Source organism: Salvelinus alpinus, chromosome 1, assembly GCF_045679555.1.
Source record: "Salvelinus alpinus chromosome 1, SLU_Salpinus.1, whole genome shotgun sequence".
Taxonomy (NCBI): domain Eukaryota; kingdom Metazoa; phylum Chordata; class Actinopteri; order Salmoniformes; family Salmonidae; genus Salvelinus; species Salvelinus alpinus.
Genome location: NC_092086.1, coordinates 98,642,194 through 98,654,640, shown reverse-complemented (window position 1 = coordinate 98,654,640; position 12,447 = coordinate 98,642,194). Strand labels below are relative to the sequence as shown.

Below are 12,447 nucleotides of genomic sequence, written 5' to 3'. Positions count from 1 at the left end.
GATTTTTGTCTTATTTCACTGTAGAGCCTCCAGCCCTGCTCAATATGCCTTAGCTAGCCCTTTTGTTCCACCCCCCCACACATGCAGTGACTGCACCTGGCTTAAATGGTGCCTCTAGAGACAAAACCTCTCTGGTTTTTTGTTTCATGCATGTTAACATTAGAAGCCGCCACCCTAAGTTTGTTTTATTCACTGCTTTAGCACACTCCACCAACCCGGATGTCCTAGCCATGTCTGAATCCTGGCTTAGGAAGGCCACCAAAAGTCCTGAAATTTCCATCCCTAACTATAACATTTTCCGACAAGATAGAACTACCAAAGGGGGTGGAGTTGCAATCTACTGCAGAGAGAGCCTGCAGAGTTCTTTCATGCTATCCAGGTCTGTGCCCAAACAATTTGAGTTTCTACTTTTAAAAATCCACCTTTCCAAAAATAAGTCTCTCACCATTGCTGCTTGTTATAGACCCCCTTCAGCCCCCACCTGTGCCCTGGACACCATATGTGAATTGATCGCCCCCCATCTAGCTTCAGAGTTCGTACTGTTAGGTGACCTAAACTTGGGACATGCTTAACACCCCGGCCGTCCTACAATCTAAGCCAGATGCAATGGATCGGATACCAGCAGGCAACCCAAAACAACGGCAGGGCAGACGGAGCGGTCTTCTGGTCAGGCTCCGTAGACGGGCACATCGCCCACCACTCCCGAGTATACTACTCGCCAATGTCCAGTCTCTTGACAACAAGGTAGACGAAATCCGAGCAAGGGTTGCCTTCCAGAGAGACATCATAAATTGTAACATTCTCTATTTCACGGAAACATGGCTGACTCGGGATACGTTATCAGAACCGGTACAGCCACCTTGGTTCTTCATGCATCGCGCCGACAGAAACAAATATCTCTCTGGTAAGAAGAAGGGCGGGGGTGTATGCCTTATGATTTAACGAGTCGTGGTGTGATCATAACAACATACAGGAACTCAAGTCCTTTTGTTCATCTGACCTAGAATTCCTTACAATCAAATGCCGACTGCATTATCTACCAAGAGAATTCTCTTCGATTATAATCACAGTCGTGTATATCCCCCCCCAAAGCAGACACCTCGACGGCCCTGAAAGAATTTCATTGGACTCTATGTAAACTGGAAACCATATATCCTGAGGCTGCATTTATTGTAGCTGGGGATTTTAACAAGGCTAATCTGAAAACCAGGCTCCCTAAATTTTTACTAGCATATCGAATGCGAGACCCTGGCTGGCAAAATTCTGGATCATTGTTACTCTAACTTCCGCGACGCATACAAAGCCCTCCCTCGCCCTCCTTTCGGCAAATCTGACCACGACTCCATTTTGTTGCTCCCAGCCTATAGACAGAAACTAAAACAGGAAACGCCTGTGCTCAGGTCTGTTCAACACTGGTCTGACCAATCTGATTCCACGCTTCAAGATTTCTTCAATCACGTGGACTGGGATAGTGTCGAACAACAACATTGATGTATATGCTGATTCGGTGAGCGAGTTTATTAGCAAGTGCATCGGTAATGTTGTCCCCACGGCGACTATTAAAACCTTCCCCAACCAGAAACTGTGGGTTGATGGCAGCATTCACGCAAAACTGAAAGCGCGAACCACTGCTTTTAATCAGGGCAAGGCGACCGGAAACATGACCGAATACAAACAGTGTAGCTATTCCCTCTGCAAGGCAATCAAACAAGCTAAACGTCAGTATAGAGACAAAGTGGAGTCGCAATTCAACGGCTCAGACACGAGACGTATGTGGCAGGGTAAACAGTCAATCACGGACTACAAAAAGTAAACCAGCCCCGTCGCAGACACCGACGTCTTGCTCCCAGACAAACTAAACAACTTCTTTGCTCGCTTTGAGGACAATACAGTGCCACCGACACAGCCCGCAACCTGCGGGCTCTCCTTCACCGCAGCCAACGTGAGTAAAACATTTAAACGTGTTAACCCTCGCAAGGCTGCCGGCCCAGACGGCATCCCTAGCCGCGTCCCTAGCCTCAGAGCATGCGCAGACCAGCTGGCTGGTGTGTTTACGGACATATTCAATCAATCCCTATCCCAGTCTGCTGTTCCCACATGCTTCAAGAAGATTGTTCCTGTTCCCAAGAAAGTTAAGGTAACTGAGCTAAACGACTATCGCCCCGTAGCACTCACTTCTGTCATCATGAAGTGCTTTGAGAGACTAGTCAAGGATCATATCACCTCCACTATATCCATCCTGCCGTCTTCATCGACCTGGCCAAGGCTTTCGACTATGTCAATCACCGCATTCTTATCGGCAGACTCAATAGCCTTGGATTCTCAAATGACTGCCTCGCCTGGTTCACCAACTACTTCTCAGATAGAGTTCAGTGTGTCAAATCGGAGGGCCTGTTGTCCGGACCTCAGGCTCTATGGGGGTGCTACAGGGTTCAATTCTCGGGCCGACTCTTTTCTCTGTATATATCAATGATGTCGCTCTTGCTGCTGTTGATCCTCTGATCCACCTCTACGCAGACGACACCATTCTGTATACATCGGGCCCTTCTTTGGACACTGTGCTAACAAACCTCCAAACGAGCTTCAACGCCATCCAACACTCTTTCCGTGGACTTCAACTGCTTTTAAATACTAGTAAAACTAAGTGCATGCTCTTCAACCGATTGCTGCCCGCACCCTCCCACCCGACTAGCATCACTACTCTGTTCGGTTCTGACCTAGAATATGTGGACAACTACAAATACCTAGGTGCCTGGTTAGACTGTTAAGTCTCCTTCCAGACTCATATTAAGCATCTCCAATCCAAAATTAAATCTAGAATCTGCTTCCTATTTCACAACAAAGCCTCCTTCACTCATGCTGTCAAACCCTCGTAAAACTGACTATCCTACCGATCCTTGACTTTGGCGATGTCATTTACAAAATAGCCCCCAACACCCACTGGCTCCAGGTCATCTATAAGTCTTTGCTAGGTAAAGCTCCGCCTTATCTCAGCTCACTGGTCACCATAGCAACACCCACCCGTAGCACGCGCTCCAGCAGGTATATTTCACTGGTCATCCCCAAAGCCAACACTTCCTTTGGTCCTCCTTTCCTTCCAGTTCTCTGCTGCCAGTGACTGGAATGAATTGCAAAAATCTCTGAAGCTGGAGTCTTCTATCTCCCGCTCTAACTTTAAGCATCAGCTGTCAGAGCAGCTTACCAATCACTGTACCTGTTTACCAATCACTGTACCTGTACCTATTTACAGCCAATCTGTAAATAGCACACCCAACTACCTCATCCCCATATTATTACTTACACTCTTGCTCTTTTGCACCCCAGTATCTCTACTTGCACATCATCATCTGCACATCTATCACTCCAGTATTAATGCTAAATTTCCACAACCTTTGCCACCACTGCTAAAAAAGTTATCTAGGGAAATGCTGGAGTAGAGTGTGTGTGTGTGTGTGTGTGTGTGTGTGTGTGTGTGTGTGTGTGTGTGTGTGTGTGTGTGTGTGTGTGTGTGTGTGTGTGTGTGTGTGTGTGTGTGTGTGTGTGTGTGTGTGTGTGTGTGTGTGTGTGTGTGTGTGTGTGTGTGTGTGTGTGTGTGTGTGTGTGTGTGTGTGTGTGTGTGTGTGTGTGTGTGTATACAGTTGAAGTCAGAAGTTTACATACAACTTAGCCAAATATATTTAAACTCAGTTTTTCCACAATCCCTGACATTTAATCCTAGTAAAAATCCCCTGTCTTAGGTCAGTTAGGATCACCACTTTTATTTTAAGAATATGAAATGTCAGAATAATAGTAGAGAGAATTATTTCTTTCAGCTTTTATTTCTTTCATCACATTCCCAGTGGGTCAGAAGTTTACATACACTCAATTAGTATTTGGTAGCATTGCCTTTAAATTGTTTAACTTGGGTCAAACGTTTCGGGTAGCTTCCCACAATAAGTTGGGTGAATTTTGGCCCATTCCTCCTGACAGAGCTGGTGTAACTGAGTCAGGTTTGTAAGCCTCCTTGCTCGCACACGCTTTTTCAGTTCTTCCCACAAAATGTCTATGGGATTGAGGTCAGGGCTTTGTGATGGCCACTCCAATACCTTGACTTTGTTGTCCTTAAGCCATTTTGTCACAACTTTGGAAGTATGCTTGGGGTCATTGTCTATTTGGAAGACCCATTTGCGACCAAGCTTTAACTTCCTGACTGATGTCTTGAGATGTTGCTTCAATATATCCACGTAATTTTCCTACCTCATGATGCCATCTATTTTGTGAAGTGCACCAATCCCTCCTGCAGCAAAGCACCCCCACAACATGATGCTGCCACCCTTGTGCTTCACGGTTGGGATGGTGTTCTTCGGCTTTCTTCCAAACATAATGATGGTCATTATGGCCAAACAGTTCTATTTTTGTTTCATCAGACCAGAGGACATTTCTCCAAAAAGTACGATCTTTGTCCCCATGTGCAGTTGCAAACCGTAGTCTGGCTTTTTTATGGCGGTTTTGGAGCAGTGGCTTCTTCCTTGCTGAGCGGCCTTTCAGGTTATGTTGATTTAGGACTCGTTTTACTGTGGATATAGATACTTTTGTACCTGTTTCCTCCAGCATCTTCACACGGTCCTTTGCTATTGTTCTGGGATTGATTAGCATTTTTCGCACCAAGTACGTTCATCTCTAGGAGACAGAACGCGTCTTCTTCCTGAGCGGTATGAAGGCTGCGTGGTCCCATGGTGTTTATACTTGCATACTATTGTTTGTACAGACAAACGTGGTACCTTCAGGCGTTTTTGAAATTGCTCCCAAGGATGAACCAGACTTGTGGAGGTCTACAATTTTCTTTCTGAGGTCTTGGCTGATTTTCTTTTGATTTTCCCATGATGTCAAGCAAAGAGGCACTGAGTTTGAAGGTAGGCCTTGAAATACATCCACAGGTACACCTCCAATAGGCTAATTGACATAATTTGAGTCAATCAGAAGCTTCTAAAGCCATGACATAATTTTCTGGAATTTTCCAAGCTGTTTAAAGGCACAGTCAACTTAGTGTATCTAAACTTCTGACCCACTGGAATTGTGATAAAGTGAATTATAAGTTAAATAATCTGTCTGTAAACAATTGTTGGAAAAATTACCTGTCATGCACAATGTAGGTGTCCTAACCGACTTGCCAAAACTATAGTTTGTTAACAAGAAATTTGTGGAGTGGTTGAAAAACAAGTTTTAATGACTCCAACATAAGTGTATGTAAATTTCCGACTTCAACTGTATATACATTTACATTACATTTAAGTCATTTAGCTGACGCTCTTATCCAGAGCGACTTACAAATTGGAAAGTTCATACATATTCATCCTGGTCCCCCCGTGGGGAATGAACCCACAACCCTGGCGTTGCAAGCGCCATGCTCTACCAACTGAGCCACACGGGACCGTATAGATGACTTTTTTTATTTTTTATTATTATTTTACCCCCTTTTCTCCCCCAATTTTCGTGGTATCCAATCGCTAGTAATTACTATCTTGTATCATCGCTACAAATCCCGTACGGGCTCGGGAGAGACGAAGGTCGAAAGCCATGCGTCCTCCGAAGCACAACCCAACCAAGCCGCACTGCTTCTTAACACAGCGCGCCTCCAACCCGGAAGCCAGCCGCACCAATGTGTCGGAGGAAACACCGTGCACCTGGCCCCCTCGGTTAGCGCGCACTGCGCCCGGCCCGCCACAGGAGTCGCTGGAGCGCGATGAGACAAGGATATCCCTACCGGCCAAACCCTCCCTAACCCGGACGACGCTAGGCCAATTGTGCGTCGCCCCACGGACCTCCCGGTCGCGGCCGGCTGCGACAGAGCCTGGGCGCGAACCCAGAGACTCTGGTGGCGCAGCTAGCGCTGCGATGCAGTGCCCTAGACCACTGCGCCACCCGGGAGGCCAAATAGATGACTTTTAACCTAATGTTGTATTTTGATTCCTTCACAAGCCAACCCTTGGTCTTTGCCAGTAGGACTAGGGGGCTCACAGTTCACCGTTTCTCCCGTCTTTGTTACTGATCTCCAACAGTCATACTGAACCTCCTCTTTCTCTCTCCAGATGGGTCGGATAGACAAGGCCTACCCAACAGTATGTGGTCATACGGGTCCTGTCCTGGACATCGACTGGTGCCCTCACAATGACCATGTCATCGCCAGCGGCTCAGAGGACTGCACAGTCATGGTACGTACAGCCAGTTTTCACTGCTTACATCTTTAAAATGGTGACATTATGTTCAAGATGCTGTCTTGGCCCAGGTATGAATACCTACCTACTACACATGTTTGAACTCTGTGGGTGCACCTTACATAATAAAGGAAAGCTCTTTACCCCTATAGATTTTTTTGCAGTGAACTCTGTGACATCTCTTAAGAAGACTATGATCAGTAGCCCTGTCTGGGTCTGTCAGTGTGCTGCAAATGCTAGTGCTGCAACCTTAGCCTCCCTGGTGTACTCTATACACAAAGCATGTGTCATAGCGTTATCGGATCCACAGCCATAAGTGGATGGTGGGGCAGTGAGGTCATCCTATCAGAATGTCTTGTGTCCTTATTTGGTCTTCGACAAATAAATAATGTCTGTAGCAAGAGACGGACAAGTCCACAGAAGGGTCCATACAATATTTTATCTAAATGTATTTTATATGATATACCTTAAAGATGGAATACTAAAACATTTTAGAAAGGTCTGCTCTCTGAAATATATGTTATGCAGGTGAAACATGAAATGTTATGCAGACCTTATTCCTTTCCCATCCTTGTTTCTGCCCCCATCAGCTCTCTGCTGCCACCCTTAGACTAAACACTGTTAGTACATCCTGCTAACATTAGACAAGCACATCCATAGTATACTGACATCTAGCTAAGGCTGATTGTCTCAAGGGGTTGAGGAGAATTGACCTCTTGTTTGTTCATGTCCGTAGTTATAAATGAGAAAATGGCTATAAATAAGTATAGTCATGATGCCATTGCCTAACTTCATCTTTCGCTGTCTCCAGGTGTGGCAGATCCCAGAGAATGGGCTGGTCACCCCGCTGGCTGAGCCTGTGGTGGTGTTGGAGGGACACTCGAAGAGGGTGGGCATCGTCACTTGGCACCCCACGGCCCGGAACGTCCTCATGAGTGCAGGTAAATACAGGTTTAATACTCTGCTCTCACACTGAGTATAGTGTCTGCAGGAGTATGGCACTTTCAGCGGGGAGTTAATTTGTCACAACAGCTCTCAGAATACAAGGCATTTTATATATTTTCCACTCTACTGTGGGACTGTACTCTGCTACGAGGCAGTGGCATGTGGATTTTGACTGTAGTTTATTTGTGTCTGTCCCACCAGGCTGTGACAACCTGATTATCATCTGGAACGTGGGGACGGGTGAGGCCATGATCCAGCTGGAGGACATGCACCCTGACGTCATCTTCAGCGCCTGCTGGAGCCGCAATGGAGCCCTCATCTGCACCGCCTGCAAGGACAAGAATATCCGTGTCATTGACCCCCGCAAGGAGAAGATTGTGGCTGTGAGTGGGCTGGGCACTCTGGGGGAGATACTTTGCCTTGCGAAAGTATTCACCCCCCTTGGCGTTTTTCCTATTTCGTTGTATTACCACCTGTAATTTAAATTGATTTTTATTTGGATTTCATGCAATGGACATACACAAAATAGTCCAAATTGGTGAAGTGAGATGATGAAAAAAAACTGAAAGTGGTGCGTGCATAAGTATTCACCCCCTTTGCTATGAAGACTCTAAATAAGATCTGGTACAACCAATTACCTTCAGAAGTCACATAATTATTTAAATAAAGTTCACCTGTGTGCAATCTAAGTGTCACAGGATCTGTCACATGGTCTCAGTATATATACACCTGTTCTGAAAGGCCCCAGAGTCTGCAACAACACTAAGCAAGGGGCACCACCAAGCAAGCGGCACTATGAAGACCAAGGAGCTCTCCAAACAGGTCAGGGACAAGGTTGTGGAGAACTACAGATCAGGGTTGGGTTATAAAAAAATATCAGAAACTTTGAACATCCCACGGAGCCCCATTTAAATCCATTATAAAATGTTTTAAAGAATATGGCACCACAACAAACCATCCAAGAGAGGGCTGCCCACCAAAACTCATGGACCAGGCAAGGAGGGCATTGATCAGAGAGGCAACAAAGAGACCAAAGATAACCCTGAAGGAGCTGCAACGCTCCGCAGCGGAGATTGCAGTATCTGTCCATAGGACCACTTTTTAAGCCATATACTCCACAGAGCTGGGCTTTACGGAAGAGTGGCCAAAAAAAGCCATTGCTTAAAGAAAAAAATAAGCAAACACGTTTGGTGTTCGCCAAAAGGCATGTGGGAGACTCCCCAAACATATGGAAGAAGGTACTCTGGTCAGATGAGACTAAAATTGAGCTTTTTGGCCATCAAGGAAAACGCTTTGTCTGGTGCCAACCCAACACCTCTCATCACCCCGAGAACACCATCCCCACAGTGAAGCGTGGTGGCAGCATCATGCTGTGGGGATGTTTTTCATCAGCAGGGACTGGGAAACTTGTAAGTCGCTCTGGATAAGAGCGTCTGCTAAATGACTTAAATGTAAATGTAAATGTAAATGAAACTGGTCAGAATTTGAAGGAATGATGGGTAGCGCTAAATGCAGGACAATGACCCTAAGCATACTGCTAAAGCAACACTCGAGTGGTTTAAGGGGAAACATTTAAATGTCTTGGAATGGCCTAGTCAAAGCCCAGGCCTCAATCCAATTGAGAATCTGTGGTATGACTTAAAGATTGCTGTACACCAGCGGAACCCATCCAACTTGAAGGAGCTGGAGTAGTTTTGCCTTGACGAATGGGCAAAAATCACAGTGGCTAGATGTGCCAAGCTTATAGAGACATACCCCTAGAGACTTGCAGCTTTAATTGCTGCAAAGGGTGGTTTTACAAAGTATTGACCGTTTTCTTTTTTTTCTCATTTCTTGTCTGTTTCACAATAAAAAATTGTTTGCCTCTTCAAAATGGAAGGCATGTTGTGTCAATCAAATGATACAACCCCCCCAAAAAAATCTATTTTAATTCCAGGTTGTAAGGCAACAAAATAGGAAAAATGCTAAGGGGGTGAATACTTTCGCAAGCCACTGTATGTTGGCTTGATAATCACTCTTACTGTAGCACTGTCTCTCACATAAACACACACACACACCCTCCTACCAACACACACACATGTCATTGGTGCTGAAACATGCGATCCCCTCTGATAGACGTGTTGTGTTTCAGGAGAAGGACAAGGCCCACGATGGAGCACGGCCCATGAGAGCCATCTTCCTGGCTGACGGAAACATCTTCACCACCGGCTTCAGCCGCATGAGCGAGCGGCAGCTAGCCCTCTGGAACCCCGTATGTCACCTCCCATCCAGACCCACACGGACACACACACACATGGAAATCTGTCGATGTGCCCTTGAGCAAGGCACTTAACCCTAATTGCTCCAGTGTCGCCGTTAAAAATGGCAGACCCTGGCTGTGACCCCACTCTCCGAGGGTGTCTCTGGGAGAGTTGGGATATGCAAAAAAACACATTCTCAATTTACACGTGTAAAATAGGACAAATATAAGCACCTACCAAATTATTATTTATTATACACATACAGACATTCATGCACTCATAGATGCACAAATCCTTATCTAAATCAAATCAAAGTTTATTTGTCAAGTGCGCCGAATACAACAGGTGTAGACCTTACAGTGAACATTAGGTAAGTAAAGAAATAAAACAACAGTAAAAAGACAGGCTATATACAGTAGCGAAGCTATAAAAGTAGCGAGGCTACATACAGACACCGGTTAGTCAGGCTGATTGAGGTAGTATGTACATGTAGATATGGTTAAAGTGACTATGCATATATGATGAACAGAGAGTAGCAGTAGCGTAAAAGAGAGGTTGGCGGGTGGTGGGTGGGGCACAATGCAGATAGCCCAGTTAGCTAATTTGCGGGAGCACTGGTTGGTCGGCCCAATTGAGGTAGTACGTACATGAAGGTATAGTTAAAGTAACCACATGAAAGGTATGTTTTGTGTTGACAGAAAAGCATGGAGGAGCCAATATCAGTCCACGAGCTGGACACCAGTAATGGAGTGTTGCTGCCCTTCTATGATGCAGACACCAACGTAGTGTACCTGTGTGGGAAGGTGAGGATGATATATTGTTAGAGATGTATTGTATTTCCTAAGTCTCTGTCTTATCCCCCAAACCCAATATTGTCTCCCATCTGGATAGAGGATTAGTGTGACTTCGGTTATTCTGGGAGGATTTCACAGGTTTTAACAGTAACCTCTCCTATGTTCAGGGTGACAGTAGCATCCGGTACTTTGAGATAACGGACGAGGCTCCATTCGTGCACTACCTCAACACCTTCTCCAGCAAGGAGCCCCAGCGAGGTATGGGCTACATGCCCAAACGAGGACTGGACGTCAACAAGTGCGAGATTGCCAGGTAACAACCATGCACTCAGTGTGATGGCTTTGAGACCTTCTCTCCATTAGAGGGAGGACATGTTGCAGTATTTGAGAGAACAGTCCTAATGCCTTTGATTATGTGGCTGTACATCCTCATCATGTTTTGTCTATTTTACTTGCAGGTTTTATAAACTACATGAGAGAAAATGTGAGCCAATCATTATGACAGTCCCCCGAAAGGTTTGTGTCTTTCTTTTACTCTTTGAATATTTTTTTTGCATTGAAGACATTGATGCTGTAGAAAAGAGTGCAATTGTTGTTCAAATCGGGCAATATTAAGAATAGATTACCACCACTGACTAGAGTACAATCCTAACTGATACCATTATGTCTTTCCCTCTCTCCGTCCCACACATTCAGTCGGACCTGTTCCAGGATGACCTGTACCCGGACACAGCAGGACCAGATTGTGCCATCGAGGCGGAGGACTGGTTTGATGGGAAGAACGGCGAGCCCATCCTGATCTCCCTGAAAAACGGCTATGTCCCCGGCAAGAACCGCGACCTCAAGGTGGTCAAGAAGTCTAATGTCTTGGAGGGCAAGCCAGCCAAGAAAGCAGCAAACACCTCGCCTGCCGAGAGCAAGGCCTCTCCACATCCATCTATAGTGAGTAGGACTGGACACTTTCAGTAACAACTGTCAAGCTATATTAAGACAATATAGTGAATAAAACTGTACTTTTAACACAGGCAATAGACAAGATGTGTTAAGATAAACTAAGAAAATCAGCTGCAGGAACACAGTGAATAGATTTTATTCTCAACGATTGATATCAGAACAGTACTGGAACATTTTTTGTTAAGTCATTTTAGCCACCAAATGGTTTGTGAAACAATATATCTTGTCATTATTTAACTGGTTGTTCTTTCTATGCTTTATTGCAGCAAAATGAAGGGAAACTGGAGGAGCTACTGCGAGAGGTCAAGTCGCTCAGGGATCTCGTCACCCTACAGGACCGCCGAATTGCCAAACTGGAGGACCAGATGTCCAAGGTCGCCATCTAAGACTCCGCCCCCGCTCAGGACCATTCATTGATTGGGAGATAATCAAGTGAACAGGGCCAGTCACTGCCAAAATTTGAGAATTCGGCTTCATCATTCCGCTTGGAATCTTCCCAGCGACGATCCCAAGCACACATTCCAAGATGAACTTTGTTTTTGATCATGTCTACCCCTCACACTTTCCTCTAAAATACTTAGAGAAACAACTGTTGCAATTCATAGTCCACCTTTTTACTGGGGATGAAATGCATTTAAATAACTACCATTTTTTGGTTGATGGAAAAGTCTTACCATTTTGTTATTGTTTTAAATTGTGGTCAAGAACATTCTGATGGGAAGTTTGTACTTACTGCAATACTCTCAACAATAGTATGTAGCCACCAGTATTGCCATATTCCCTTGATTTTTGTGCTGCCAAAAAAATGTTTGTGTGGGTTTTCATTTATTTTGTCTTTTCTCCTGTTTTGCATTCCAGTTACAGACTATAGGGTAATATAATGATTTAGGCAAAGAGAAGGATTATCTTTGAACCAACTATAGCTGTTACACTGTTGCAAAAGAAAGAGAAAGAAATCAGAATTTTTCCGCCACGCCAGCTGCTCGTATTAAGCATCAGGTCACTGAATGTGAAGGAAGTCTGACGATGCTGTTAGCTCTTCTGGGTGTAGATTTTAACTGTGGGGGTGTCGGGAGGCAGTGGCGTAAACTGCAGCTCTCGCTGGCATAAATGTAGTGGTGCCTCTGTCACGCTGTGGAGGGTATTAGGGCTCAATCTGAGGTCACCCTCTCCGGTGCATGTTGTGGCATTGGAAAGGGACCTCTCTCAGCATTTATTTCACTCAACCATCTAGTTCATGTAGTAAGGTGCATGCAATAAAGATTTTACACATGGAAATGTCTTCTCCACAATAAATCCCTTATTCTTTGTTTGCGCTAA

The 12,447-nt window shown here is 45.2% G+C and overlaps 1 protein-coding gene across 2 annotated transcripts in view; it reads left to right on the top strand.

The window, feature by feature from the left end:
• Nucleotides 1–12,447, top strand: part of LOC139536161 (coronin-1C-A-like) — a 27,462-nt gene extending 15,015 nt beyond the window's left edge. For both annotated transcript variants that reach the window (XM_071336408.1, XM_071336417.1), the window contains exons 3-11: nt 6,069–6,191; nt 7,006–7,135; nt 7,341–7,522; nt 9,271–9,390; nt 10,078–10,182; nt 10,341–10,486; nt 10,632–10,689; nt 10,870–11,115; nt 11,394–12,447. In XM_071336408.1, coding sequence (XP_071192509.1) covers nt 6,069–6,191; nt 7,006–7,135; nt 7,341–7,522; nt 9,271–9,390; nt 10,078–10,182; nt 10,341–10,486; nt 10,632–10,689; nt 10,870–11,115; nt 11,394–11,513 — 1,230 coding nt within the window. In that variant the 3' untranslated portion in view covers nt 11,514–12,447. The remainder of the gene's footprint in view (nt 1–6,068; nt 6,192–7,005; nt 7,136–7,340; nt 7,523–9,270; nt 9,391–10,077; nt 10,183–10,340; nt 10,487–10,631; nt 10,690–10,869; nt 11,116–11,393) is intronic.